This window comes from Psammomys obesus, unplaced genomic scaffold (genome assembly GCF_907164565.1).
Source record: "Psammomys obesus unplaced genomic scaffold, mPsaObe1.curated_primary_1811, whole genome shotgun sequence".
Taxonomy (NCBI): domain Eukaryota; kingdom Metazoa; phylum Chordata; class Mammalia; order Rodentia; family Muridae; genus Psammomys; species Psammomys obesus.
Window position 1 is genome coordinate 7,495,369 of NW_026591816.1, and position 26,115 is coordinate 7,521,483.

The 26,115-nt window shown below is 53.1% G+C and overlaps 1 protein-coding gene across 1 annotated transcript in view; it reads right to left on the reverse strand.

The window, feature by feature from the left end:
• Window positions 1-26,115, reverse strand: part of Lrp1 (LDL receptor related protein 1) — a 77,573-nt gene that overhangs the window by 25,135 nt on the left and 26,323 nt on the right. The window contains exons 10-41 of the mRNA XM_055611970.1: window positions 25,930-26,073; window positions 24,719-24,955; window positions 23,400-23,580; window positions 22,451-22,673; window positions 21,359-21,560; window positions 20,997-21,122; window positions 17,909-18,049; window positions 17,667-17,792; window positions 17,167-17,283; window positions 16,745-16,825; window positions 15,110-15,277; window positions 11,674-11,856; window positions 11,135-11,335; window positions 9,902-10,147; window positions 9,511-9,708; window positions 8,311-8,515; window positions 7,977-8,141; window positions 7,271-7,515; window positions 6,921-7,052; window positions 6,179-6,406; window positions 5,828-6,002; window positions 5,644-5,738; window positions 5,275-5,424; window positions 4,973-5,113; window positions 4,482-4,616; window positions 2,856-2,987; window positions 2,490-2,624; window positions 2,199-2,328; window positions 1,961-2,087; window positions 1,312-1,463; window positions 1,116-1,240; window positions 467-844 (exon numbers count right to left, since the gene is read on the reverse strand). Coding sequence (XP_055467945.1) covers window positions 467-844; window positions 1,116-1,240; window positions 1,312-1,463; window positions 1,961-2,087; window positions 2,199-2,328; window positions 2,490-2,624; window positions 2,856-2,987; window positions 4,482-4,616; window positions 4,973-5,113; window positions 5,275-5,424; window positions 5,644-5,738; window positions 5,828-6,002; window positions 6,179-6,406; window positions 6,921-7,052; window positions 7,271-7,515; window positions 7,977-8,141; window positions 8,311-8,515; window positions 9,511-9,708; window positions 9,902-10,147; window positions 11,135-11,335; window positions 11,674-11,856; window positions 15,110-15,277; window positions 16,745-16,825; window positions 17,167-17,283; window positions 17,667-17,792; window positions 17,909-18,049; window positions 20,997-21,122; window positions 21,359-21,560; window positions 22,451-22,673; window positions 23,400-23,580; window positions 24,719-24,955; window positions 25,930-26,073 — 5,424 coding nt within the window. The remainder of the gene's footprint in view (window positions 1-466; window positions 845-1,115; window positions 1,241-1,311; window positions 1,464-1,960; window positions 2,088-2,198; window positions 2,329-2,489; window positions 2,625-2,855; window positions 2,988-4,481; window positions 4,617-4,972; window positions 5,114-5,274; window positions 5,425-5,643; window positions 5,739-5,827; window positions 6,003-6,178; window positions 6,407-6,920; window positions 7,053-7,270; window positions 7,516-7,976; window positions 8,142-8,310; window positions 8,516-9,510; window positions 9,709-9,901; window positions 10,148-11,134; window positions 11,336-11,673; window positions 11,857-15,109; window positions 15,278-16,744; window positions 16,826-17,166; window positions 17,284-17,666; window positions 17,793-17,908; window positions 18,050-20,996; window positions 21,123-21,358; window positions 21,561-22,450; window positions 22,674-23,399; window positions 23,581-24,718; window positions 24,956-25,929; window positions 26,074-26,115) is intronic.

Genomic DNA, 26,115 nt, shown 5'->3' on the forward strand with positions numbered 1-26,115 from the left:
GAGCTGCCCCTAGACCCACATCTGCTGCCTGTGCTGTGTCTCCTGGGGCAAAATGAAGCCAGGGGAAGGAAGGAAGGGCCTCCTTCTGGCTCCAGTGAAGAAAACTGTACAGGTGACCACAACGGCAGTGGATCTGGCTAGCCCTTAGGGCAGCGGTTCTCCGCCTTCACAACGTCATGACCCTTTAATACAGTTCCTCATGTTGTGTGACCCCAACCATAAAATGATTTTATTGCTACTTCATAATTGTAATTTTGTTACTGTTAGGAATTGTAATGTAAATATCTGACATACAGGATATCTGATATGTGACCCATGTAAAAAGGTCACTCGACTCCCACAAAAAGGTCATGACCCACAGGTTGAGAACCCTGCCTCAGGACCACACATCAGGTGGATTTCAAAGCAGCTGAGCCCATGCTGACCACCCACTAACACTTCTCGGGAGGACTCAGGTTTGGCTCACTTTCCACGATGGTAGTCCTCCCCGAACCGTCATCATTGATCTGCTGGATGTTCCCAAAGTGGATGTCACTAAAGAAGATGCGATTTGGGGTGCCCGGGGAGGTGCCCGCTCGGTAGTCAAAGGCCAGGGCAATGACATTCTTCATGTGTTCTGGGTCCTCGAAGGGCTGCACCGGTGCGTTGAGGTTGCGTTCATCAGACAGGTGGATGCTTTTCAGGATGGTCCGCTCGGAGTAAAGCAGATAGCCGGCGTACTCTCGGCAGGAGGCTCCGTCTTCTGCCAGCATGCCGTGGGCACAGGCACAGGCTCGCTGCCCACCACCTCGGTACAGGCATAGTTGCTGGCACCCACCATTGGCGACCGCACACACGTTGGTACCTGGGGCACAGAGCATCAGAAGGTAGGACAGTGTGCAGTGTAGGGAAAGGCTGTTGGGTGCCTCTGTCCTCTGGGATCAGTGGGAAATTTCAGCCGAGCCCTGCTTGGCCATGACCCTCGACAGATATCCAGACCTGCACTGCTGCTCTGTCTTTCCTCCCTGCCCCCAGCTCTTGTAAGTCACTGGGAAGAGCCCCAGAGGCTCTGACTTCTCACTGGTCCCCCTTGCTGCAATGCTGTCCTCTTCCTGCCCTTTCTGCCCAGCGCTCACCTTTCTGCCTGTCCCTGTTGAAGACCTTGATGTCTTTAAGCTGCACACCAATGCCTGTTCTCAGAGGCACGGAGTCTGTGGCGTTGTCTTTGCACCCGCGCTTGATGGAGCCGTTGGCGTGAGTTCTGGAGGAGGGAGGTTTGTGACTGGGTTGCCACCAGAACGGAGAGAGAGAGAAGCAGGACACAGCCCTCACCTGTCACTCCAGTAGATGAAGTCCTCAAACACGGACACGGAGAACATGTCCATGTTGTTGCTGGACAGGACAACCTCACGGTGCTCACCCGTCTCAAGGTCAATGCGCTCGATCTTGTCCATCCGGGCATCACACCAGTAGAGTTTGCCACCCTGCAGGCCAGAAGTACCCAGCTCACCTCAGGGCCCTATCTCCTAGCCAGCATCTGTATCCCAGGCATTACTCCCCACTTTTTAATTTTTATTATTTATTATTATTATTGCCATCATTTGCAGCACTGAAGACTAAACCCAGGGCCATGTAGGCAAACACCACTTCAGCCTCTTTTCTTCTTCATTCATTCAAGTTTTTGAGACAAGGTCTTCCTGGGTAGTCCAATCTTAAACTTGAAGCAATCCTCCTGCCTCATCCTTTTGTGTGTTGGGCATACACTGCTACACCCAGCTTTCTCAAATTCCACTTCTGAGGGACCACCCTGCACCACCCCAGGGCAGATTACTATTCTAGGTGATGAATGGGTTAGGAGATTCTGTGACATTCCCTGGCCCCCAGCTAACCCACAGGGATTCTGGTTACCCACAGGGAAACTGATAGAAAAAGGCCCATGGCTAGGACCATCTACTCCACTAGCTCCAGGGTATGTCCATACCTGATAGTCCACGGAGATGCCATTGGGCCAGCTGATGCTGACATTGACCAGCACCACTCTCTCCGTCCCGTCGAGGCGAGACCGCTCTATACGTGGGTAATGACCCCACTCAGTCCAGAATAAGTATCTGTGGGGTAGGGATGGAAGTGGGGGTCAGAGCCCACCCCGTGTAGGAGTTGGGGCCTCATCAGTATATACTGTGGTCAAAAGGTTCAAGCCAGCTTGTCTAGCTCTTTACCCCTTCTCCGGGTGGACAGTGATGGCCCGAGGCTTGTCTAGACCCTGGGAAATGACCACATAACGAAAAGAGCCATTGAGCCGGGCAACCTCGATGACATCGAAGCCCTGGTCTGTCCAGTAGATGTTGCCTGAGGAGGGGGTAGGTAGGTTCAGAGATTGGCAGGCAGCCTGTGCCTGGTCCCCTTCCACCTGTATTTTCCCCGCAGCTCCCACGGGCTCCTGCCCATACCTTCTCAGACCTCATGTCCCCTAGGTCCGTGCCTCTCCCCTCCAGCCTGTCCCCCCTCACCTGCAATCCAGTCCACTGCAATGCCTTCCACACGGCCAATGCCATTGGTCACCACATCCTCCCGCCACGTCTGGTCACGCTTGGCCCGGCTGATGGTGCTCAGGCCCATATCCACCCAGTAAATAGTATCATTTTCTGGAAGCAGAGGGGCAGACAAGAGAATTCCAGTCAGTGAGGAGGCAAGGCAGGGGCTCAACCTCGCACACGGTCAACATAGTGCCAAGTGAGGGCTGGCGATGCCAGGTGCTTGCTTGGAAGAGAGGGAGGCAGGAGGGAGCGAGGCAGCTGCTACAGTGGTTTGGGCGGCCCTTCAAGGCTTTGGAGTGTCACCCCCATGATGAACGCGCCCCAAAGGCCACCACTCACCAGCATGGAAGTCGATTCCAACGGCCAGCGAAGTTCCCGACACTGGGACCAGGGCATCTGACTTGTCATTGGGATCCAGTGGGATCCCCCGGATCCCCTCATGCACAGAGTACAGTAGAAAAGAGCCCACACCTAAAACATGAGCACATGCCAAGCATGAGCCTTGCTGGCGGAGCTTTGCTCCTATCACCCGAAAGCTGTTTTTCTCTGCTTCCCCGTTGACAGTTTCTTCCATCTCCTTGACCTCAGCACACACCATGTTTGAGGTCTGGGGCTTGGACAGGAGATGGCACCTGAGTGGATAGGGCCTCCAAGTGCCCAGCTCCACCTGCAGAACCACCAATCACCACTAGAGGGCAGAAAGAGACCAACATTTCTTTATCAGCACTCTGCCCTGCACACATTACAACCTTGAGTCTTCCATCCATGGCCCTCAAGGGAAGCTGGGACCTTACGTTTCTCTTTGTCCTGCCTTTGCTCTATTCCAAATCCTCTCCCAGTACAAAGTTCCTAGCACCTTGCTTGCCCCTGTGCCAGCCTTGTTTAGGTTTTCCCACTTCTTAGGGGGTACTACTATCTAACTGTCTCTTTGATACAATGTGTGCCCACGTGAATTCCCCTATTAGGCCTTGGCTGCCCGAGTTCTGTGAAAGAACAGAAAGAGAGAGAGAGAGAAAGAAAAAAGAGAGAGAGAGGGAGAGAGAAAGAAATAAAGAGAGAGAGAGAACAAAAAACATGGTCAAGGTCAAATGCATTTAGGGAACCTCGGACACTAAAAGTCTTCTCCTAAAATGCACTCAGTGAGCACAGGCACATTCAGGACTCTGAGTGGCTTTGCAACAAAGCCACTTCATCCAGTGTTCCTGTCTGTAACACCCACCCACATCAAAGCAGGAGGTTTCTGGCACAGCCCTTTGGGGAAAAGTGCTCTACTAGGGCTAGCCTGCAAATTAGCAAGTTCTTGTGAAATGTCTCCTCCAGTCTCGCCCCTTCCCTGCAAGCCAGCTGTGAGCCCAGCCTCGGGCCTCCACACACACTTCTAATAGTCTCCTAACTGGTCTAACTGCCTCGGTTTCTCTCTCCCCCATTCTGGGAACCTTCTGCTGACAGGATAATCTCCAAACACCACTTTCCAGGCACTCCTGGATGAGAACCCACAGGAACCGCACCCTAGCTCATAGCCTTATCATAGCCTTCCCACATTCTGCCCACAGCAGGGCTCAGGGGCCCCAGAACTTTACTGTTTAGCTACATTTCTTGCCTCTTGTATAATATGAGTGTACGTGTAGCGGGGGTGTAAGTCAGACACCCATTCCATAAACCCAGGGCACAGCGCACCTCTTCCTCCAAGCTGGCCTGCCTCTATCAGCCAGTGTCTACCTCACCAAAACCTCACAGGCGCTGGATGGTCATAGCTACTGTGCTGTCCAGCTTCTCGCTATGCTGACCCCATCTTCTGGCTCAAGCTTTTGTGCACAGTACCCTGAAGAGCAGCACTTGATAGCCATGTAAACGTAACACAGAAGGCCCCTGGGGATGCATGATGCATGCTGTGTTTCCCAACTGCACGGTAGGAGTTGGGTGAGAGGGGTCAAGGTTAGGCTGGGGGAGCTGGCTGGAACTGACCCTCGCAGGCCTGCTGTCCGCTCCGGAGGCTGTAGCCAGCTGTGCACATACAGGAGCGGGTTGTCTCTGACGTTGGCAGGCAGAGCTGGGAGCAGTCGCCATTGTTGACACTGCAGGGGTTGGTGCCCTCATGCTCTGGGGAAGGGCAGTGGACAGAAAGGAAGGGTGAGATGGCCTTCGTGGAGGACAGGCTCGGGTTGCCCAGGGACAAGTTCGTCATTGATTTCACCTTGGACCTGTCAGGGTCCCACCCAACCCAACTCCCAGGTCTTTTGACTTCTTAGGCTCCTGCACTTTCTGCCCAGACTGTGAGTCTACACGACACCTGAGTGGGGATAAGGACAAGCAGCCTGTGTGGGTGATGGATGGAGCCTAACCCACCCTTTGTGCCCACTGTCCTGGCAGGCTGCTCATGGGGACAGCTCTGCAGCCTCTCTCGTACCCCATGCTACACACCCTCTGGGTACCACATCCCCCCCACCCCCGCCTACCTAGCTGGATGCTCTCATCATACACCTTCATGTGCATCACCAGCGTGGTGCTGTTCCGCAGCACCACGGACCCAGAGCCGTCAGCCTTGTTGCATGTGCCCATCTTCTCTGACACCTGGTCTGCCCACCACAGCTTGTCCCCTGGGGCAACAGGAGGGAATAAGACCTTTGGGAAGGCCCTCCCCTCAGCCCTCCCGCAGAAGTCATTAGGCTTGAGGGGTGGGTGGAGGGCAGCCAAGAAGAGATCTGCCACCAGCCAGCCAGTTGTGCCCAGCCCGCCCCACTTCCATCCCTGCCCTCACCCATGATGGCCAGCGCGGTAGCCTTGCCCAGCTGGCTCCTCATGGTGTCGATGACTTCCAACCCACTCCCATCCAGGTTGCAGCGGTTGATCGTGTGGTTCCCAGAACTGATCCAGTAGAGCTTGCTTTCAGGGAAGTCAATGGCCAAGCCTGGAAGAGGAGCGGATGTCACAGCCCTGGAGCCTGGCACCAGGGCCACACTTGGGGCCGGGAACAGAGTGTGCATTAGGGATGTGTGGCTCTGGGACAAGGTGGGACAAGAATGGGCACTAATCTGGGGTTGGGAGAGGCCTAGGCCACCAGAGACAATGGGAGCATCTCCTGATTGGGGAATTAGAGGCCCACGGAGCAAGCAGGGCGAGCACATACCTACGGGGCCCTTCTGGCTGCTGAAGAGGAGAGTCCGGTTGCTGCCATCCATGTTAGCCATGCTGATGTTGTCACCATCGGTCCAATAGAGCTTGCTGGGAAAAGTGCCATGAAGAGAGAGAGGGTAAGAGCTCCCTTCATCCTCCTCACAGGGGTGTTCCCCAGCCCTGGGTTGCAGACTGACCCCCGGAGTGGGTGGACAACCAGGCTGTGTGGCTGCTCCAGGCCCTGCACCACCGCATTCTTGAAGGAGCCATCTAGCCGGGCCACGTTGATCTGCTTCTTGTTTGTGTCGTAACTTGTCCAGAACAGATTTCGGGACACCCAGTCCACAGCCAGCCCGTGGGCATTTGGTAAGTCTGGGGGCACAAACAAGGAGCTGGTGGTTGGTATCTGAGGAGAATGTGGTTTCTGGGGCACAGGAAGTCAAGAAACTGGGGCTAAGCACTAAACAGAGACAGGGTTTGGAGAAAGAATATCAGGATCACCGGGACATGACTGGTGTGAGCCCTGGGCCCTTAGGGGACAGGGTCACCTGCAGAGACGACCGTCTCCACGCCTGTGCCATTGATGAAGGCCCGCTTGATGGCTTGTGTCCGCACATCAGACCAGTAAACACGCTGCTCTCGGGCATCATAGTCCAGCACCGTGACGTTGTCGATGTCGGGCACCGTGAAGGAGATGATGTAATTGTAGTAGGGAGCATCCAGATCCACACCCCGGATCTCCATCTGACGTGCGTACAGCAGGAACTTCTTAAACTCTGTGGGGCGCAGGCCAGTCACTGAAGGCAGTCCCTTGCCTTCAGGCTTCCTGCCTGCCAACGTTAGGTACCCTCCTCCCCCCTTCAGCATGCTATTGGCCTTCCGCTACGACAGTGGCCCTCAACCTTCCTAATGCCGCAAACCTTAAATAAGGTTCCTCATGTGGAGCCCCCCCCCCACCGGCCCTGCCCAATCACAAAATCATTTTCATTGCTACTTCATAGCTGTAATTTTTGCTACTGTTAGGACTCATAATGTAAATATCTGATATGCAGGATATCTGATCTGTGACCCCTGTGAAAGGGCCATTTGACCCCCAAAGGGGTTGTGACCCACAGATTGAGAACCAAATAGGCAGCGAGTGCCATGTATGTCAGGTCCTGGCAGCTGTGGCTTCTTCCCACATTGCTAGGTTTTGGAGCGCCTCCTAGTCACTCCCTTGCTTAACAGTAGGGACCTCAGACCTCTCTGACCTCAGCCTCAGTTTACCCATTGGGGAAGGTGGCTTCCTACCATAGCAGGTGGTGTTGTCCTTGTGGAGCTTCATGAGGTGGGGACAAGCACAGGACACAGTCCGGTTGTAGTTGATGAGGCACAGGTGGGAACAGGGGCCTCGGCCCCCATTGGCCTCACATGGATTTGGAGCTGGCCCAGAGAGAAGACAGCAGGAACGTCCTGTGACTTGTTGGGTCCCACCTGCCTTCTCCCCTCACCTCGATGCCACTCCAACTCTCCTCCTTCCTGTGCCAGCATTCTCTCAGCATCTGCCCTGTTTCAGCCCACCCTTCCTGTGCCAGCACACACCCCTCCCGTGCTATCGGCACCCTTCCTGTCCAACGGTCTGCCAGGCACAGGTCCCTTACCCATGGGCTGCCGGGAGGGGTGGTACACCTGCAGGTCGAAGGGCTGGGTGTTGGTCCTCTGTACCACAGTGACGTTGTGGCCGGTCCATTTGTTGGCCTTAGCCAGTGTGTTTGTTCGCCAGTCCGTCCAGTACACCTCCCCCCCATACAGTGTCACTGCAAACGGGTGTGACAGGAATTCGTGTCCCCGAAGCACCTCCATGTGGCCGGAGCCATCATACCGTGCTGAATAGATGGCATCTGACCTGAGGGTGTGGTCGAGGGAACAGTGAGGATCTCAGGAAGGTACCCTACCCAGGTGCCCATCCCCCCCTTTACCCTGCCAACAGCCCTCCCAACACAGGTAACTCCTCTTGCTGCGGACTGCCAGGTAACTAACGAAAGAATGTAAGACTGTGGGGTTGGGAGTGCGGGATAAATCCAAGGTTGGGATTCCAGCCTTATGACCCCCAAGGGAGTCTTCTGGATTCCCTTGCCAGGGCTGCAATTTAGAAACAGGCACCCTCTCTTCATTCTGGGCAGGGTGTGAGGACGCAGGGTGTAAGCAGAGTGGAGGGTGGAGAGCTGCAGGTGTCAACCCTCCCCTCTGCTCAGTCTCCCTGCCCCTCTCTCATAGTGCTGGCTTCCCCCATGTTCCTGCCGGCCCCAGCCCCTCCCCTGCCTGGGTGCCCTGCTTCAGCCCTGCTTGGCAGAGAGTGCTGCTGACCTGGCATCGATCCAGAGGATGCGCTTCTCTAGGTAGTCCACGGTGAGCCCGTTGGGCCAGCCCCCAGAACCCGTCTCTCGGTGGATGGTTCTGCGCCCAGCGCCACTCATGGATGCTGCCTCAATTCGTGGCAGGCTGGCATCCCAGTCTGTCCAAAACAGAATCCTAAGGAAAGAGTGAGCAGGGCCAAAGTTGGAGGTGATAGCACTTCAGATAAAACATGCCAGGTGACCGACGGTACCAAGAGGACAAGTGTCCTCGGTCAGGCAGGGCTGTGGCCACACAGAGCAGCCCCGTGGTCACATAGGGCTGGGGGGATGGGCAGAGTTCTCACCCATCCCGAGGGTCCAGTGCAATTGCCCTTGGGTGCTCAATGTCACCCGCCAGGAGAGTGGTTCGGAGGGTTCCATCCAGCTTGGCCACCTCAATCTGGTCCAGGTTGCTCTCCACCCAGTAGATGTTTCCTGCAATCCAGTCCACGGCCAGGCCCTCTGGCGTAGCCAAGCCATACTGAATCACCACCTCAAAGCTGGTCAGGGCTAGGAAGAGAAGGTTGCCCATGGTCACAGACTCCTGGGGTCAGGCAGGGCAGGGCAGAGGTGCGGATCCCAGGGTCTTTCAGTGAGCCTCCTTCACCCTGACGCTTCTGCCAAGATCACTAAGGGCCCAGCTCCCAGGAATGGTTTTCCCAACACCCTACTCTCCTTTCTCTGGCCTCTTTCCCACCAGCAGGTAGGTGGAAGGGGGGGGCTCCTGGAGGAGCAGGGGAGGGCAGCCACTTTCTGCACGCAGTGCTCTGATGCGGGTAGCCTAGGAAAGGCGGTCAGAGAGGCTGGAAGCTGGAAGCTGGAAGCTTCTGGGAACATGTTGGGCACAGTATGAGCAAGACGGAACATGTTAGAAATCACCCATACACTGTCCTGAAGATACTCTACATTAATACACCCACATGTCTTGTTTTACAGACTGTCATGTGGTGAGCAGGTCTGTTTACTTAGCTATTCTCCTGGTGATGAACATTTGAGATGTTTTCGGGTTTCCTCCATATTAAACAATGCAAACTCTTTTATTAAAACACGTTCTTTCTTGCCTCTGTTCAGATGCTACCTCCTCAGGGACCCACCGTGACACATAATTTATAACTGTCTGTCTTGGTCACTGCTATGTCCTGTGCCTGGTATACACTAGATGCTCGATACTGATGGCTCAGGCCACTGTGAGACAGAGGCTCAGGTGTTCCATCCCTACATGGCACTTTTCCTCTAAGCCTGAGATTCCAAGACTGGGTAGCCAGGCTTCAGGCCATTCCAAAGAAAGGGTGATCATTTCGTTAATTATCAGGCTAGCAGCAATGCCAACGATAATTACGGGGCATCAGGCTCTGAGACCCACAGCAAAATCTAACCCAATTAACAGTTGGGGGTGGGAGCCCTTGAAGCCTAAGCTCTGGGACACCTGGATCTGGGTCTGTGACCTGAGTGCCCAAATGCCATCTGTGTGCCATCCTGGCACCGCTCCCAGGCTCAGCAGTCACCTCCGTTGTCCAGCAGCTTCCCGCGGTAGATCTTGTCCTCTACTACGTCAGTCCAGTAGAGGGCACTCTGGCTGAGGTGAAAGTCCAGGGCGATGGTATTGCGAAGGCCAGGCACGAGGACACTGTAGTCCCCCTTGTGAAGGTCAATGCGCCTGATCTCATGGCGGTTGGAGAAGATGATGAATGGTTTGAAGGGGTCTGGTGGGGGGGAATGTAGTCAGGTCAGCAAAGGACTTACTGCCTCTGTGCCACCCTGTCCAGGCCATATTATATATATGGTCTCTGCCGGCCTTCTGTGTTTGGCCACTTAGGCTAGCCCAGCCCAGTGGAGCTTAGGGACACGACCAGGCCTGCTTGGCCAGCTATTTTGCTATTTTCCAGTGTGTCTTACCCAGACTGCGGCAGCTCTCGCCATCGGGCTCCAAGATCCAGCCCTCGTAGCAGGAACACTTCACGCTGTACTTGTTCTGGTCACACTTTTGGCTGCATTTAAGGTGCTTGGCACAGTAGCTCTGGATCTGGCAGGTGTGGTTGTCAGGTCCCAGCTCCATACCCAGAGGGCAAGAACACACGATGCCTTCACCAGGGGCCACTGAGCAGTTGTGACTACAGCCACCATTATTCAGAGAACACTGGTCTGGGGGGACAGGTAGGGGACAGGTCCAGGGTCAAGATCTGGGAGGACATGGCCTCGTTGAGCCTTCAAGTTGTTTGTATCCAGTCTAAGCCTGGAGCTGACCCACATGTCCTGCTGAGCCTCTGCTCCCTTCCCAGGCTCCCTCAGGACCAGGATTGGGACACCAGCACCTGACATCTAGGACCATCATCTCCTCCCATCTCTCGGTGCACTCTATGTCCCTGTTACCCTCTGAGTCCACGACTGCTACCTAGCCATTTCACTTCCTCTCTAGGAGGGTCCTTAGAGCAAGGTTCTTTCTTTGATCTCTCCCTGCTCAGGTACAGTGTGGGGGAAGGTGGGTAGAGAGGGGAATGCCCTGGCCCCTGGCATGCCCTGGAGCCCATGATCTTGCTGCCAATGCATCAGCAGTTTTGGGCCAGTCAGATGGCTTTATCCTTCCCGCCTCCCTTTCCCAGAAGTCAGGTGTTCTGTTTGCTCTGGGAAAGTGAGGTTGGCCTGCTCAGACCTCCCTGACTCTGACCCTGTACCTCCTCACTCATTCTGTACATTTTGCCCATTTCTGGGAGCCAGTTAAATTCCCCTCCTCCCGAAGTCAGCTCAGATCAAGTCTCAACCCTGTGCCTCCCCTCCAGCCTGGCCTCTCTATTCACTGATCTGAGTGAGAGAGCCTGTTCCAGGCAGGAGTCCTAACAGCTTCCTACTGCCATGGCCTTCAGAGGGGAATGACCCTGGACTAGTTTATTTAAAGGGGTTGTGCCTCCTCTGGTGACATATTGTCGCTGCCTCCTTGGGTCACTCTGTAGAGTAAACGCTGTAGGAGTGTGGGACGCTTCACACAGGGCCAAGGCAAGCCCTAGACCAATGAACGCCTCTGAAATCACCCTGAGTACTGCATGGTCCTGCCCCAGGCCCCCTCCTACAGACTTGCCCTGCCTGACCCTGATGCCCTCCACACAGATGCCCCAGGAACTGCTGGGGCCTCACCGCAGAGCTGGCCCTCATCAGAGCCGTCTCCGCAGTCATCTCTGCCATCACACAGCTTGTCAGGAGGCAGGCAGACGGAGGTGTTGTTGGCACAGGGGTGTGAGGGTGGCCTGCAGGCCAGGGCCTCACAGTTCTCCTCGTCTGAGTTGTCTTCACAGTCGCTGTCACCATCACACACCCATGCTTTGCTGATGCACCGAGCTGCGGGAAGGGAAGGGCGCAGTGTGAGGCTCCTGGAGACTGGGACTCACTGTGCCCTGCCCAGACCCAGTGGTCTTATCTAATAGCATCTTTACTGGAGTGCTTTGCAGCCTGCTATGAACCTCAAAACCCTTTCTGTCAAATCCACACAGGTAACTAAGATCTCAGGGGCCTGCAGAAGGTGCAATGCTCAATTCTGCCCAGGGTTTGGGTTCCCAGAGTCCTTCATGCACACTCTGGCCATTTCTTGCTGCCCCCTCCCCACAACATTACACCACGATTAATTTCTCAAGATGGCTTCCTCCTACCCATGCACCCCTAGACCCCCTTCTTTTCACCTGAGTCCTTGCAGCCAAACTTGACATTTGGGTCACAAACATGGGTCACCCCTTCACAGCTCTTCTCATCACTGGAGTCCATGCAGTCAGTGTCTCCATCACAACGCCACCGCAGGGGGATGCACAGGCCATCGAGCCGGCACTGGAACTCATCAGTATGGCAGCCGCCAGGAGGTCTTGTGGCTGGAGGACATGGGGGTGGGGTGGGGTGCATCAGGAGGGAGAGGCACTCTGGGACAGACCTTTCCCACCACCTCTGTCTAGCATGGGTGCTAAGCTGAGGAGGCCAGGAGCGTCTTGTGAGCCGCTGACAGCTCGAAAGCATTAACTCATCAAAACAGTCAGATGTCACACCTTCAAAGACACACTGACCATCTTACCTACCACCCTTTTCTACACTCAAGATGTTGACTGGCTGAGTATTTTGTCAGGACAGAGCTCAAATGCAGCCAGACTAATTTGTTTCCCTCACTCACTCCATGCTCACTGAGTGCCAGCTATGTTCTAGGCACTGTCCCAGAGGCTGGCAGACACTGAGACCAGGTCTTTGCCCCTACATAACTTTGGGCCTAGTGGAGGGAGATAGATCTAGGCTTTAAGTGTAGGCAATGGCACATGTTTAACGGTGCCAGCCTGAAGAGATGATACCTCAGATAAGACAGTTGGCCTCTGAGCAGAAATCACTTCAGCAGGGATAGGAATTAAGTGAGAGTGAGCCACGAAGATATGTGGAATTGCACAGCCAGTGTGAAGCCTCTGAGATGGGCCAATAGAGTCAGAGTAAGGAGGGAAACAGTGGGAGGCAGAGTGAGCATGGGTCAGAGGTGGGTGAGGGATCTGAAGGTCTCAGCATTTTTTTCCTCATGTGTAGCCTGAGGGCAGTGTTGGGGCACAAGCTCAGCCGTCCATCACAGTTGTCCTATATCCCTCCTGACACTGTAGGCCAGCAGCAGAGTGGAAACGCCACCCAAGTGTGAGCATGGATGGCCAGGTAGTGGGGCTAGGTCTCCCACTGCCATGGTGTGCCCACTCTGTTCACACATCTCAATTCCCGGCAGCTGCTTATGATCTGACCTTCCTTACCCAGGGTGCCTGAAGTTCAGAGCAATCTAATTTCTTCCCAGAGTTGTCTTGCAAAAGTACCACCAGCGTCATACCATCTCCCAAAGCTGCCCAATGGCCCTAGGTCAGGCCTCTGCTGGACTCTCACACCTCCTGCGTAGCCTCATTCCCTTGGGAGCACAAGGTGGCTCCCATCTGACAGGCTTACCCAGCCCACACCTCAGTGTTCAGGTTCTCCTTCAGTATTTACCTCCAGAGATTCCAAGCCACCCTCTACCCCTATAGGAAGGCTTACAGTGTCCTTTACCTATAGTTGGGCCCACCTCCTGACGGGTCCTAGGCCATGCTAGCTCAGAGCCACAGGTTAACTATCACGACCAATCAGGTCTCTGATCCCACACACTGGGCCCCACCCACCCCATCTCCACCTACGGCCTGCAGGAGGAAGCCCAGATGCAGAGAAACCCATTCTTTCAGGTCTGCCTGGCTTGTTGGTCAAGCCCTGCAATGCTTCACACAGCCTGCAGGGCTTAGACCCCCTAACCCTTTTCAGAGGTCACCCCAAGGACCCAGTTACTGTCTCCTGAGCCTCCAGGGACTCTCTTGGTGCTGCCTGTCAGCTGGAAGCACAGTTGTAATGGCACCCAGTACAATTCTAACTCTGAGGCAGAGACCAGCTGGCAGCCCATGGGCCATGCAAGGCTTGAGGAAATATTTTTGACCTATCAGTTGTCATGAGCTGACTACAGTCCCTAAAAAGATGCTGAAGCCACCATACCTTCAAGGCTGCCTTGTCTTTGCAGATTGAAATCATTGGAGTAAGGCCTAATTAACAGTATTACTGCTTCTATAAAAACAAACATTTGAAGCTGGGCATGGTGATGCACACCTGTAATCCCAGCACTCAGGATGCAGAGGCAGGCAGGTTTCTGTAAGTTTGAGGCTAGCCTGGTTGACGAAGCGAGTCCAGGATAGCCAAGGATACTCAGAGAAACCCTGTCTCAACAAAACAAACAACAACAACAAAACCCAAACAACCAAACCAAACCAAAACCCAAAAGAAAAAACCACACAAGATTTGGATCCAGGGACAGACATACTCAAGGGAGATACTACATGAAGATGAAAGCAGACACAGGATAAAGCATCTTGAACAAAGGAAAGCCAAAGGTTTCTGAAGATGCAAGTGGTATTTTCCTTCACCGGTTGGGGAGGAGCCAGCGCTGAGGATAGTATGTGTGGAAGTTCAGTTTTGTTGTTTAAGTCACTCAGTTTGGGGTACTACACCACAGAAACCTTAGGAAATTAATATGCCAGTGTTAAAATACAGTAAATTTAGCTGTGCAGTGGTGGTACACACCTTTAATCCCAGCACTCAAGGAAGCAGAGGCAGGTGGATCTCTGTGAGTTCGAGGCCTGCCTGGTCTACAAAGTGAGTCCAGGACAGCCAAGGCTATACAGAGAAACCCTGTCTTAAAAACCAAAAACCAAAACTTAAAAACCAAAACCAAAAACAAACCCCAAAACCTCCAGTAAATTTAGACAGGTAGTGTGGTGCACACCTTTAATCCCAGAACTTGGGAGGCAGAGGGAGGCAGATCTCTGTGAGTTTGAGGTGAGGCCTGGTCTACAGAGTGAGTCTAAGAGGGCCAAGGCTACACAGAGAAACCCTGTCTCAACAACAACAACAACAAAAGGCACTTCTCATATTTGTCGTTTTTCATGGCAGCGATGGACAAGAGCTAAGAAGCCAACAGCCTGAAAGGACCTGTGTCCTCCCACCAGGAAACTCAACCTCCCCCAAGAGGTCCCATAATCTGGGCACTGGGAGCCTCTTGTCTCTGCTTCCAAACCGTTGTTCTCTTTCTTCTCTCTTTTCTGTTGGAGACAGGCCTCACTCCCTAGCGTAGGCTGACCTACTCTCAGTAATTGATCCTCCTGCCTCAGCCCCTCCAGTGGTGGGATTGTAGGTGCCAGCCACTGTACCTGCTTAGATTTCCTGTCAATCCACTACTTCCCAGACAGCTCTCCCTGTGCCCCACTTCTGCGCCGATAACCTCCCTGTCAGCAGTGCCATGCGGGTGCTGTTCTTACCCTGCTCTGAAGAGGAAACTCAGAGGCCCACAGAGATTAGGTAACTTGCCCAAGGCCACTCAGATAATAAGCCACAGAGCTGGAGCTGAAACCTCAGGCCATCCAACTACCAGCCCCTCAATCTTAACAGTGTGTGGCAATAATTTGTCAGCAATCTCTCTCTCTCCCATGGGACTAGAGTTTCCTCGAGGACACGGGGCAGTTCTTAGCAATCTCAGGGCCTCTGAGCGGTGACATGGGCACAGGTGGATGGGCCTGAACGCTGGTCCGCAGTGCTCACCCTGGTTGGTGCAGTTAGCATGTGTCTCATCGCTGTAGTCCCCGCAGTCATTGTCCCCATCACAGGTCCAGTGTTCAGGGATGCATCTTCCACTGTTGCACTTGAACTGGGTGCTGGAGCAGGAGTGACTACAGCCGGCCTCATCACTGTTGTCTCCACAGTCGTTGTCTGGGGGGAGGGAAGATGGGAGAGTTGAGGACATGGTCAGCGGAACAGCCTTTTCTGTGACCCCAGCTTGGCTACTCTGCGCCCATTCCCACCCACCGCCCGCCCCACCCCCACTGAGAAAATAACAAACAGAAAAGACACAGAAACTGCATAGACTGCAGCATGCACCATGGCCCACAGGGCGGGGAGGGCAGTGGGTAGACTCCAGGAGGCCCTTCCCTGAGTCTCAGAAAGCTGAGAGTGGGGACAGGGACTGCTTACTTTGCAGGGGTTAGGCAGAGGTTCCTTTGGTTTGGAAGAGAAAGGAAAGTGGGGCTGGAAAGGCCTTTATACAGCCACACCCTGAGAACTGGGTGCTGGCTCCCTGAGGCTTGCCTGCCAGTGAAGTTAGGGAACTGTTCTGAAGTGCATCTGGGTGAACTTCCTGCCTCCTAAGCCCTAGGGTGACTCTTTGCCACAAGACTGAGGCTCTCTTGGAGCATGTTCCCATCCCTTCCTTCTAGCTGGATTTCATTTTCCTCCCCAGGTCTCAGATTCCTCAGTATCACCTGTCACTTCTCTCCTCCAAACGTCCCCTGAGCCCTCCCTGATGCTTCTTCCCTGTAACACCCATTCCTGTTTCTGCTGTTTTCGTCTGTGTGTGTCCTGGCAGCTCTGGGCCACAGAGTCTAGAGGACTGGGGAGGCTGAGACTGTTGGGGCTCTGGGGTGATGGTGCATGTGCCTCTATGCACTGACCGGCAGGCTCAGGACAGGTCTTTTCGTCAGAGCCGTCCCCACAATCCTTCTCTGAAACACAGAAACCGCCAGGGCAACCATTGGCACTTGAGACGCAGCAAGGAGTCGGGAGATGTGGTACTGACCCAACCTGTCCTCACATATGACCCAGGGCTAGAGCCACTGGGTAGCACCACACCACGCCACACCACGCCAGACAACACAACACCACACCACACCACGCCAGACAGGACAGTGCCCGAAACAGCACATACAACAATCACAGTGTGTTGACACACACTGCAGCCTCTGTGGTTCAGGGCTGACATCACCTGGTCCATGGCTGACCTCCAGGTGTGCTTCCAAGCCTGAAGCCCAGAGCCTGGAGCATGCAGTAAGAACCCCAAGAGACAGGGGATGTAGGGAGAACAGGGTGGGTCCTAGGATTCTTCCTTAGTCCCTCTAGTCCTCGCTCAACTCTCCTCAGCCCCTTGAGTCCTACTAGAGGGTGGGCAGCCTTGTCCTGCTAAGGCAGGGATGATGTAACAGTAGGGTCTTCCTTCCAACCACCTTGGTGCCCCCATGGTATTTCTGGCTCCTCCTCTTCTCTCCTAGCCAAGTCCTCAGGGTTTCAGTGCACTACAGAGAACTGTGGCTAGAGTCTAAGATCTCGCCTGCCTCCATTTGGGGCCTGGCTATAGCTTTGGGCTTTCCTAGGAATTACAGCAAGAAGAGGAAGGCAAGCTCTTACCATTGTCACATCGCCAGTTGATGTTAATACATCTGCCATTGTTGCAGGTAAACTGAGTCAGGGGGAAACAGGTGGGATAGGCTGTCAGAGAGAAAGAGAAAGAACAGTTGAATGGGACCTTCAGAGTCACACACTCTCACACTGAGCAGGTGGTGAAGGGGACCATTCCACAAGCAGGAACCAAATGAAGGAGAGCCAGATGGGGGAGAGGTGCTCATCGGCAGTTTGCTCACTCACCCCTGCTAGGCACCAACACAACCCCCCTCCCCCCCACCGAAATCAATGTGGCAATGGCGGTGCTACTAATTTCCTGCTGCAGACAAACTCACCTAGGCCACAGAGACAACTTACGAAGGCTACCAGCTACACAGGTTCCCCAGTGTCTCCCTCAGCCTGCCTGACCTCCCTGCTGTTCCTCTTACCACATGAGGCTGACTCATCCGAACGGTCCCCACAGTCATCATCCAGGTCACAGGTCCAAGAGATAGGGATGCAGCGGCCACTGGCACAGGAGAACTGGTTGGGTGGGCAGGTGCGAGCTGGGGGTGGGTGAGGTATAGGGTTCATCATCCAGTCCCTCTCTTCATGTCCTCCCCTCCCCTCCCCCTCCCCCTTGCCCATCTGTTTGAGATGTTATTCTCTAGTGTCCCAAATCTTGCTGCTGCCTGACCCCATCTCCCAAGAGATCTCTGGGACCTGTGGAAAAAGGCTCCATCATGTTTCTCCTCATCTCCACCTCGACTTGCATCTGTTTACTTCCCTGTACCCCCAGCTCTGCAGTCTGTCTATCCTGGCAGGGAACAGAAGACCCCACATCCCACCCAGGGACTCTTCCCCTCTGCTCTGGACTCATGGCTCCACTCTTTCCTTCCCTGAGGCTCCTCTCTTCCCAGGCTCCCCACGGCTGTGCCCCACTCCACACCTGAACAGGTGGCATTGGATTCGTCCTCGCTGTTCCCGCAGTCATTGTCCCCATCGCAGAGCCAGCGGTTAGGGATGCACCGGTTGTTCTCACATTTGAAGCGGTCCGAGGGGCAGGTGTGTTGGTCTGGAGAGGGGGAATGGGCCAGGGCTCAATGAGAGAGTGGGGTCTCTAGGCCACGCAGATATAGATACATCTGGTGCTTTGCCGCCTGGCCACCGGCAGTGGGGAGGGTGACTCACGGCACAGCGCCGGGGCTTCGTCACTGTTGTCCAGGCAGTCGTTGTCTCCGTCACACTTCCAGCGCTCCTGGATGCAGCGGCTGTTGGCACAGGCAAACTCGCCCGGCTGGCACTGGGGTGGGGGCACGTAGGATGGGTTCGCTGTGTGGGTACCACAGGGGTGTGAGGGGGAAGGTCAGACCCAGGCCATGGGACAGGTGCTAAAAATCCCTATATTTCTCTTTTGATTTACTGTTTGTTTGTTTTTTGAATAATATACAAAGTAATTTTTTCCTATTACGTAATTTTCCATGAGCAAATTATTTGGCTAGATATGGTAACTCTTTCTCAGGCAACACAGTCTACCTGGCAATGTCTTAGAGTAAAACAGCTTTCAGGAGAGCCCATTGTTACATGTCAAAGACTTGTGTGGTCCACTTCTGATTCCCTGAACCACCCCTAAGTGGTTCAGGGCCCCCCAAGATCCTGTCCTGGACTTCCTCTTTCACAAACCCATCAACTCCACTGCAGGAATGAAGACAGGCCCAGACCTCTGCACGATCCACCTATCCCGTCCCCAACAGGGACACCTTAACCATCACTGTCTGCCTCATGGTCTAAGTAGACCTCTGCCTATGTCACTGGCAACCTGGAGCCGAGCCATGTCAGTCACCTGAGCTTTGCACTCCCTTTGCTCAGCCAACTTCTAAGCTCTCCAGGGTCCCATGAGTGAACCTCTGCTCTGTGAACCACTGGGCCTAGAAGTTGGTATGCATGTTTCTTGCTCCACACAGCTGCTTTTTGGCTCTTCTTCCCCCTCATTCAAACCAGTGTTGACCTTCTCCACCACACCCTGTCGTGGATAAGGATGTTCTCTCTGCTCCTGATCTACTGTTACAGTCTCTACAATCATTCCTGCCTCCATTCTTAATGATGTCAATGTCCACAAAGACAATTCTGTTACCCTGGCCCCTCACCCAATCTCCACCGACCTCAGTCTTGCTCCCAGCTACACACTGGACTTCACTGACCCTTTTTTCTTTTATTTTAGTTTTTGAGAGAAGATCTCACTATGTAGCCTTAGCTGGCTTGAACTATCTCTGTAGGCCAGGTTGGCCTGGAACTCACAGAGATCCACCTGCCTCTACCTCCTAAATGCTGTACCACCACGCCCAGCTACTGACCCCCTTTTCACTCCTAGGACTGTGATAAAATTATTCCAGCTATAGGAAAGGGTAAGTAGGTGAGAAATGTAGAAAATAGGCTCTGAGGTTAGACTTTCAGCCTCAGTTTCTTCACATGTAAATAAAAATGCTGTCCCCATAGAGACGTGGGAAATGCTTAAAACAGTACATAGTCAATACTCAGTGAATATTGGCTGTGATAATTTAAAAAAAAAAACAAAAAACAAAAACCTGAAAATAACATGCAACAGTAGAGAAATGGTTGAGTAGATGAAGGGACATTTGTCAAATGGTACTTTGTCCATTAGAAATATTGCAAATGTATTCATGATACACTAATAAGAGACAGAAGCGCGCATCCAGCAGGACTCCTGTTACGTGGAGATAAATGTGCAGAGAAGTGTTTGGAAGAATGCCCCCTAAAATGGCATCTAGGGCCGGCAGAACGGGTGTTTGTGCATCCTTTCTATTTTTTTACAGTGTGCATTTGCTTACTCATTTTTACAATGAGTATCCACTTTTATTCTCCCTTAACTGTGAGGGCCGAGAATCAGCCCTAAGGCCTTACCAGTAGACCAACATCCCTAGAACCCTTCCTGTATTTAGAAAATTGAGGCGATTTAAAAATTATGGACTTAGGGGCTGGAGAGAGGGCTCAGCAGTCAAGAGCAACTCAGGTTTTACCCCCAGCACCCACAGGGTGCAAATCTAGTTCCAGGAAATCTGATGTGGTCTTCTGGCCACCATGGGCACCACATGTGCATGGAGCATAGACATACATAGACATACATGCAGGCAAACACCCATATACATAGAATAAAAGCAAATAAAGTCACAAACGGAAGGAGTTGAGGGTGTAGCCCCGTGGTAGAGTGACTTTTTAGTGTATGTGAGGGACTGGATTGATTCCCCAGCACTGGAAAATAAGTGAATACAGGTAATACAGAGAATCTGTGATGGGGAAGAGCCCCAAGAAGCGGAGGATGCACAAACACCCACAGTGACCGCCATGTACGAAGTGTGCATCCAGCGAAGAAGGTGCCCTGCACGACTTAGCACAGCATTATAGTGGTGTTCACTGGCTTTTCTCCTAATTTCCCTTAAATATATATATATAAATATATATATATATATATATATATATATTTTTTTTTTTTTTTTTTTTTTTTTTGATAGGGCCTCTGTGTGACCTGGAACTTGCAATCTTCCTGCCTCAGCCCTCAGCCTTCTCATTGTGGGGACTATAGGCCTATAAACCTTACCTAGCTAATTCAAAGCATTTTGCTCATTTCATTTTTTTTTTTTAAAGACAGGGTCTCAAGCCTGGTGGTGGTGCACACTGTTAGTCCCAGCACTTGAGAGGCAGAGGCAGGGTCATCGCTGGGTTTGAGGTCTGTAGAGTTCAAGGACAGCCAGGGATGCAAAGAGAAACCTCATCTGGAAACAACAAAAAAGACAGTGTCTCCCTGTGCAGCCCTGGCTAACCTGGAACTCGCCAGGCAGACCAGGCTGGGCTTAAACTCACAAGAGATCCACCTGTCTCTGCCTCCTGAGTTACTGAGATTAAGGAAATAGTATCACCATACCCAGCCTATAGTATTTTGAGCTATAGTTATTTTAGTCTAATAACAATGAATTAACATTAAAAGGAGTTAAGAATAGTTCCCTCCTTATACGGCTGTCCAGTCCCTCATTCATTTGCCCTGATCTTCATACCCTTTCAAGTTTGCCCACCCCCAATCTGCCTTCCCTAAATTAGCCCCATAGCCTTCCCTAAACCCCATCCCTTGCTCCCTGTCAGCCCCACAGGGTCCTTCTTTGCCTCCTTTATCTCAGACTGAGACCAGGCACTCCCATGCCCTCTACATGGGATCCTCCTGCTAGGGCTACCTTCCCATCCTTGTCCCCAGCCAGGCCCCTCATACCCAAGCATGTGACACCGTCTGTGTCTAACACCTGGTCCTCAGCGCAGGCACACTGGCGACTCCCAGGGGTGGCGAGGCACAGGCTGCTGCAGCCTCCATTATTGACCCGGCATTTATTGGTACCCACTGCAGGAGAGGGGAGGGCAGGAATGGGGCAGCAGAATTAGGAAAGGAAGCACATAAAATGAGGAGATGTAAGAGGAAGTCAGGAGAGGAGATTGTGTTGAAAGAGAGAGAGAGAACACAGACGTGGGACAAGAAGGGAATAGGGAACAGAGTCAGAGAACTTCTCAGAAGTCTTAGATATCAGAGCCTGGGATCCCATCCTTCAACCCACTGTCCCCAGCCTGCACCAGGACTACCTTGCTGCTGCTGCGCATCATACATTCGGATCTCAAAGATAGGAGGCCGCTCGCTGCGCAGAAGGGTCACAGTAGGGGGCACACCCGCTGCGCCCCGTTCCAAGCGGTAAACGCTGCCGCTCCGATACTCCGTCCAGAAGAGGTAGTTGCCATGATGACACAGGCCAAAGGCATGATTCAGTTCAGGACCCTCATAGACAATCTAGGAATAGAGAGGATGTTTTTGAGGAGATGGGGCAAGTACCTAGGGGTCCCAGTAATGCTGCCTCCTACAGGTGACTCAGAAAGGACTCTCTCCATACTGTCCTCTCATGAGGCCATTCACATTCATTTATCTCCCAAACACACACACACACACACACACACACACACACACACACACACACATCCCAGCCAGCATTCAGCTATTCATTTCTCCACCTAATAAACATTTACTGGGATCTATTAAGGGCCAAGCTGTGGTGAGTTCTAAGAGAATAGGTTAGTCCTTGAGTACCCATTGTCTGTGGAGGGCATATGTAGGTAATGTGGGGAAAGAGGGACCTGGAGATGACAAGAGAAAGTGACCAAAGAGGAGCTGGGTAGATTCCCAGCAAGCAAAGGCTCAGAGCAGGGTCATATGATGTGCTAGGAACGACAAGCTGTCTAGTGCTGCTGTTCAGAGAGGGTTGGGGCATGGAGAGTGGGAGGAGACACAGACCACAGAGCTGGCCAGGAGCTGTACTGCGAAGGGCCTACCACTCCAAGACAGAGTTTGGTCCACATGCCTAAACACAAACACAACTTATGAAGTAGAAAAGCACCCACATGAACAAACATGCACATATGCTGCTCCCAGGCACTTCACACGTCAGTGCCTACGCTGAAGCATGTGTGTGCACACACACAGAGGAGCACACAGGCGTGCCACGTGGGCAGTCAGATATAGATAGACACCCTCAAACAGACAATATGGATGACACACAGATGCACATACTTACAGAGCCAGGAGCACACATGTAAGAAGTACAGACCCAGACACACAGACATCTCCATTCTCATGGAGTTTCCTGCCCAGAAATGGGGCTTAACAATGCACACATGCCTGCCCACCTTCCGGTCTGTGCCGTTGAGCAGTATGGTCTCAATTCGGTCATAGAAAGCATCCACCCAGTATAAGCGTCCAGCTGGGATATCCAGGCTCAACCCATTGGGCCAAAGCACAGTCTTGGAGGTGACAAAGATATCTCTGTGTGAGCCGTCCATCCATGCCCTCTCCAGCCGCCCTCGCCGGCTGTCCTTGGGGTCTTCCTCCCAGTCTGTCCAGTACATCCACCTGTGGGCAGTGACTGGTCAGCACCACATGGGTCACCCTTGCCATCAACAGCTTCTGTTGTGATTCCAGCCATTAGGTGGTACCTAGAACCCTTCCCATGGGCCTCTCTGAGCCATTCATCCCTGAACTTCATGTTGCAATTAGCAAATACACGATGAACGCCTGCCTAAGCGGGCTTGCTTCTGGCTACTTCCAAGGATGTACCAGACACCAAGCTTTCCCACCCCTCAGGAGGTCACCCCCCCCCCCCGTAAGACCATCCTACGAGAAACAAGTTGTTCATGAAGGTCATGTCAGAGAGTGATAAAATCAGGAGGAACATTAAAAGCGGCTTCTTAGAGACTCGATGCTGACAAGAAACCAAATCTGCTGGTATCTGGGAGTTCCAGACAGCAAATAATCGGGAGGAAAGTGCTGGGTATGGGAAGATAGGTGCAGCTATGGGTAAACAAGCACTGGGCAGACCCAAAGGCTAGGGAGGCTCAGGGCCAAGGGGAACCAGGAGAGAGCTTCCTACCAGGAGGGGCAAAAGCTAACTTCTGGGTATGTGTTATGGCTTCATTCTCGTCCCTTAAGATTGGCAGACACCTGCTCACTTTCCAGCCTCCCACTCCTGCCTCAGTGGCCAGCCTGCCTCAGCCACCCCTTCTTTGCTGTCTCCCTCCCCAGTTCTCTGAGATGCGCATGCTCCCGCTGCCCGCAACCCCAAGGCCTGGGCAGACTCACCCATTGAGTGGATCCACTACAATGGCCCTGGGGTGTGTCATCTTGCCCTCAATTAGAGTCTTTCGAGTCTGGGCGGCTTTCTCCAGCCTAGCCACACTAATGGTCTTCTTGGGGCCGTCATCGGTCCAGTAAAGATTGTCGCCCATCCAGTCCACGGCTACGCCCTCCACGTTGTGAATGCCTGAGAGGGGGCAGAGAGGGTAATAAGGGTGACCCTAACATTAAGAGATGGTGGCTAGGTAAGGGGAGCAGGAGGCACGTGGCGCCCTGAATGGTAGGCAGGCAGGGGAGGGAGGCTGGGGAGGTATGGAGAACACCTTTAGGTTGCCACATTTGTGCTGAGTCGGTCTCTGAAAACAGCATGGGGCAGTCAGGAAACTATGCAGCTCGTGTGGGCCCTCGAATAAGGGCGTGTCTGGGCCTGTGCTTAGGTGGACAGCTGAGGCAATACAGACCGGCTCCCTGAACAAGTGTGACGCCACATCCTAGGCCTCAAAACCCTGAGCTCACAAAATGAATAAATTAGGAAGCAATTTTTTCCCTTAGCCAAAGGCTTCATCTCAAGTATCCCTTAAATAGCAGTTCCCTTATATAGGGAACCCCAACCTCTTCCTGACCAGGAGTTACCCTTGATTTCTACACAGTCTCATGATTGGTGACCGCTGAGGTTCTCTGAGCTGAATGGAGAGTGGGGAGCAAGGCGCATTAGTCAAATTGACTGGTTAGGGAACCAGATCCTGGAGACCCAAAAACAGAAGTGAGGCAAAATGCACACAGCCCTGAAGCCTCCACGGGGATGGCTCTAATGCTACTGCACACTGGGCTTGCAAAGTAGGCCAGAGAAAGAGACTAACTGGACTTAACAGATACAGTTTTCTCAGGCCACATAAAGGTGCGGGCTTCCACGGCCATGAGATCTAGCTGCATACACTATGCGCATTTACATTTGTGGATGGGCCCTGTCTGACCTGGCAGGCCCAGCTCTGATTCAGGGCCTCTCCTGGCTGTATGCTGCACACAGCTCCAGGGCTCTGAGCCAATGGCAGTGAGACCCTGAGTTTTCCCAAGGGCTGGCAAAGGCAGCTCACACTGCCTAACCCATCCATCCTCCTGACTCTTTTTGGCTCAGCCAAGAAGGGGGTCACACAGGGGTCAACCTGTCTATCCCCTCATCTCCATGCCAACCAGCCCAGCCAGCTAGTCTGCAGAGGACTCCTCATGCTGTGAGGGAGAAATATAAGCCTCTGATGTCTTCCTGTTCTAGGCGCCACTCCCCTCAGGAGCACTTCTCACACATCTCCCACTCCCAATCCCCTCACCATCCTTCAGGATAGTCTCTCTCTCAGTGCCATCGATTTTCTGGCGGCCAATGAGGTAGCTGGTGGTGTCAGCAAAGTAGATGAAGCCGGTCTCAGCGTGGAAGTCCAGGGCCCGTGGATTCATAAGGTTCTCAATGGGGATCATGTGCTCATCTGGAACCTTGGCCCCCATGTCCATGCCTCTGATGATGCCTGGCCGGCCCTTGCCATACACGAGGAACAGTTCATGCTCAGGCTCTAGGGCAGGCACATAGGGGACAAAGTTACACACACACACACACACACACACACACACACACACACACACATGTGCACATGCACACATGGGCATCAGCTTGGCGTCTGAGTCTGAGGGGTCTGTTTTCTGTTCTGGGTCAAGAGACATGGAGCAGACAGGGCTCTGAGTCAGTCAGAGGAAACAGAGTAACACACTCCACTCTGGTCCTAGGGCCAGTGTGCCCTGGGGATTTGACATGAGCAGTTTAGGATGGGAAGTTGGGGGAGGGTGGCTTGTTTTTACTTTAATGATTACTATTCTGTACTAAAATTTGGGGACCTAAAAGGAGCACTTTCAAAATATCTTGAAATCTGGTCACTTTCCATGTCCTCTGCCACCACCCTAGCCTAAACCACATGGGTAGCCTTACCCACACCACGGAAATAGCCTCCTGGCCTCTTCCTGCTGCCCAGCTTCTGCCTGGCATAGCACAAGCTTACACTGTATGAACCCAATCATGCCATTTCTCTCCACAACGCCATAAGCTTCTCATCCCAGAGATAAATTATCTCCATCTCTCTTCACCCATGTCATTCGATCCCACTGGTCTCAGCACACCATGCCCTACACTGGCCTTTGAACTGTAAGTTACCTCATCCAGAAATATTCTGCTCTCAGGTGGTCAAGTAACTGGCTACCTTACTTCAACTTGGAGAGCTTGGCTTAGATATCACATCCTCAGGCAGGCCCTCGCTTCTGTTTTGTTTCCCTCACCCACCCTTCATTGCCAGAACAGTGTCAAACACCCAGTGTATGTTTGCTAAATACTCTGAATGAATAGATGGTAGGAACAGTGCTGCTCTTGGCTGTGGGTCCCTTATATCTTTGCCCTTTGTTTCTCTGCATCTCGGAAGAGGCAGTGGTGTGCGAGTACATCTTTGGACTCACCCCTATGACCAGCTGGCCCACCCGCTCAATCCTCCCTGCCACTCACTCTTGCAGGACTTCCCGTCACTCCCCAGGCTGAAGCCGGACCGGCACCTGCAGGTTCTCGCCTTGTGGCTGTTGGCCAGCAAGCAGATGTCGGAGCAGCCACCTGGCTTCCCATACTGGTCGTTCTCACAGGCATGACTCCGCACTGGAGGCAGAAAGATACCTGTCAGCACTCTGGGCAGGAAGG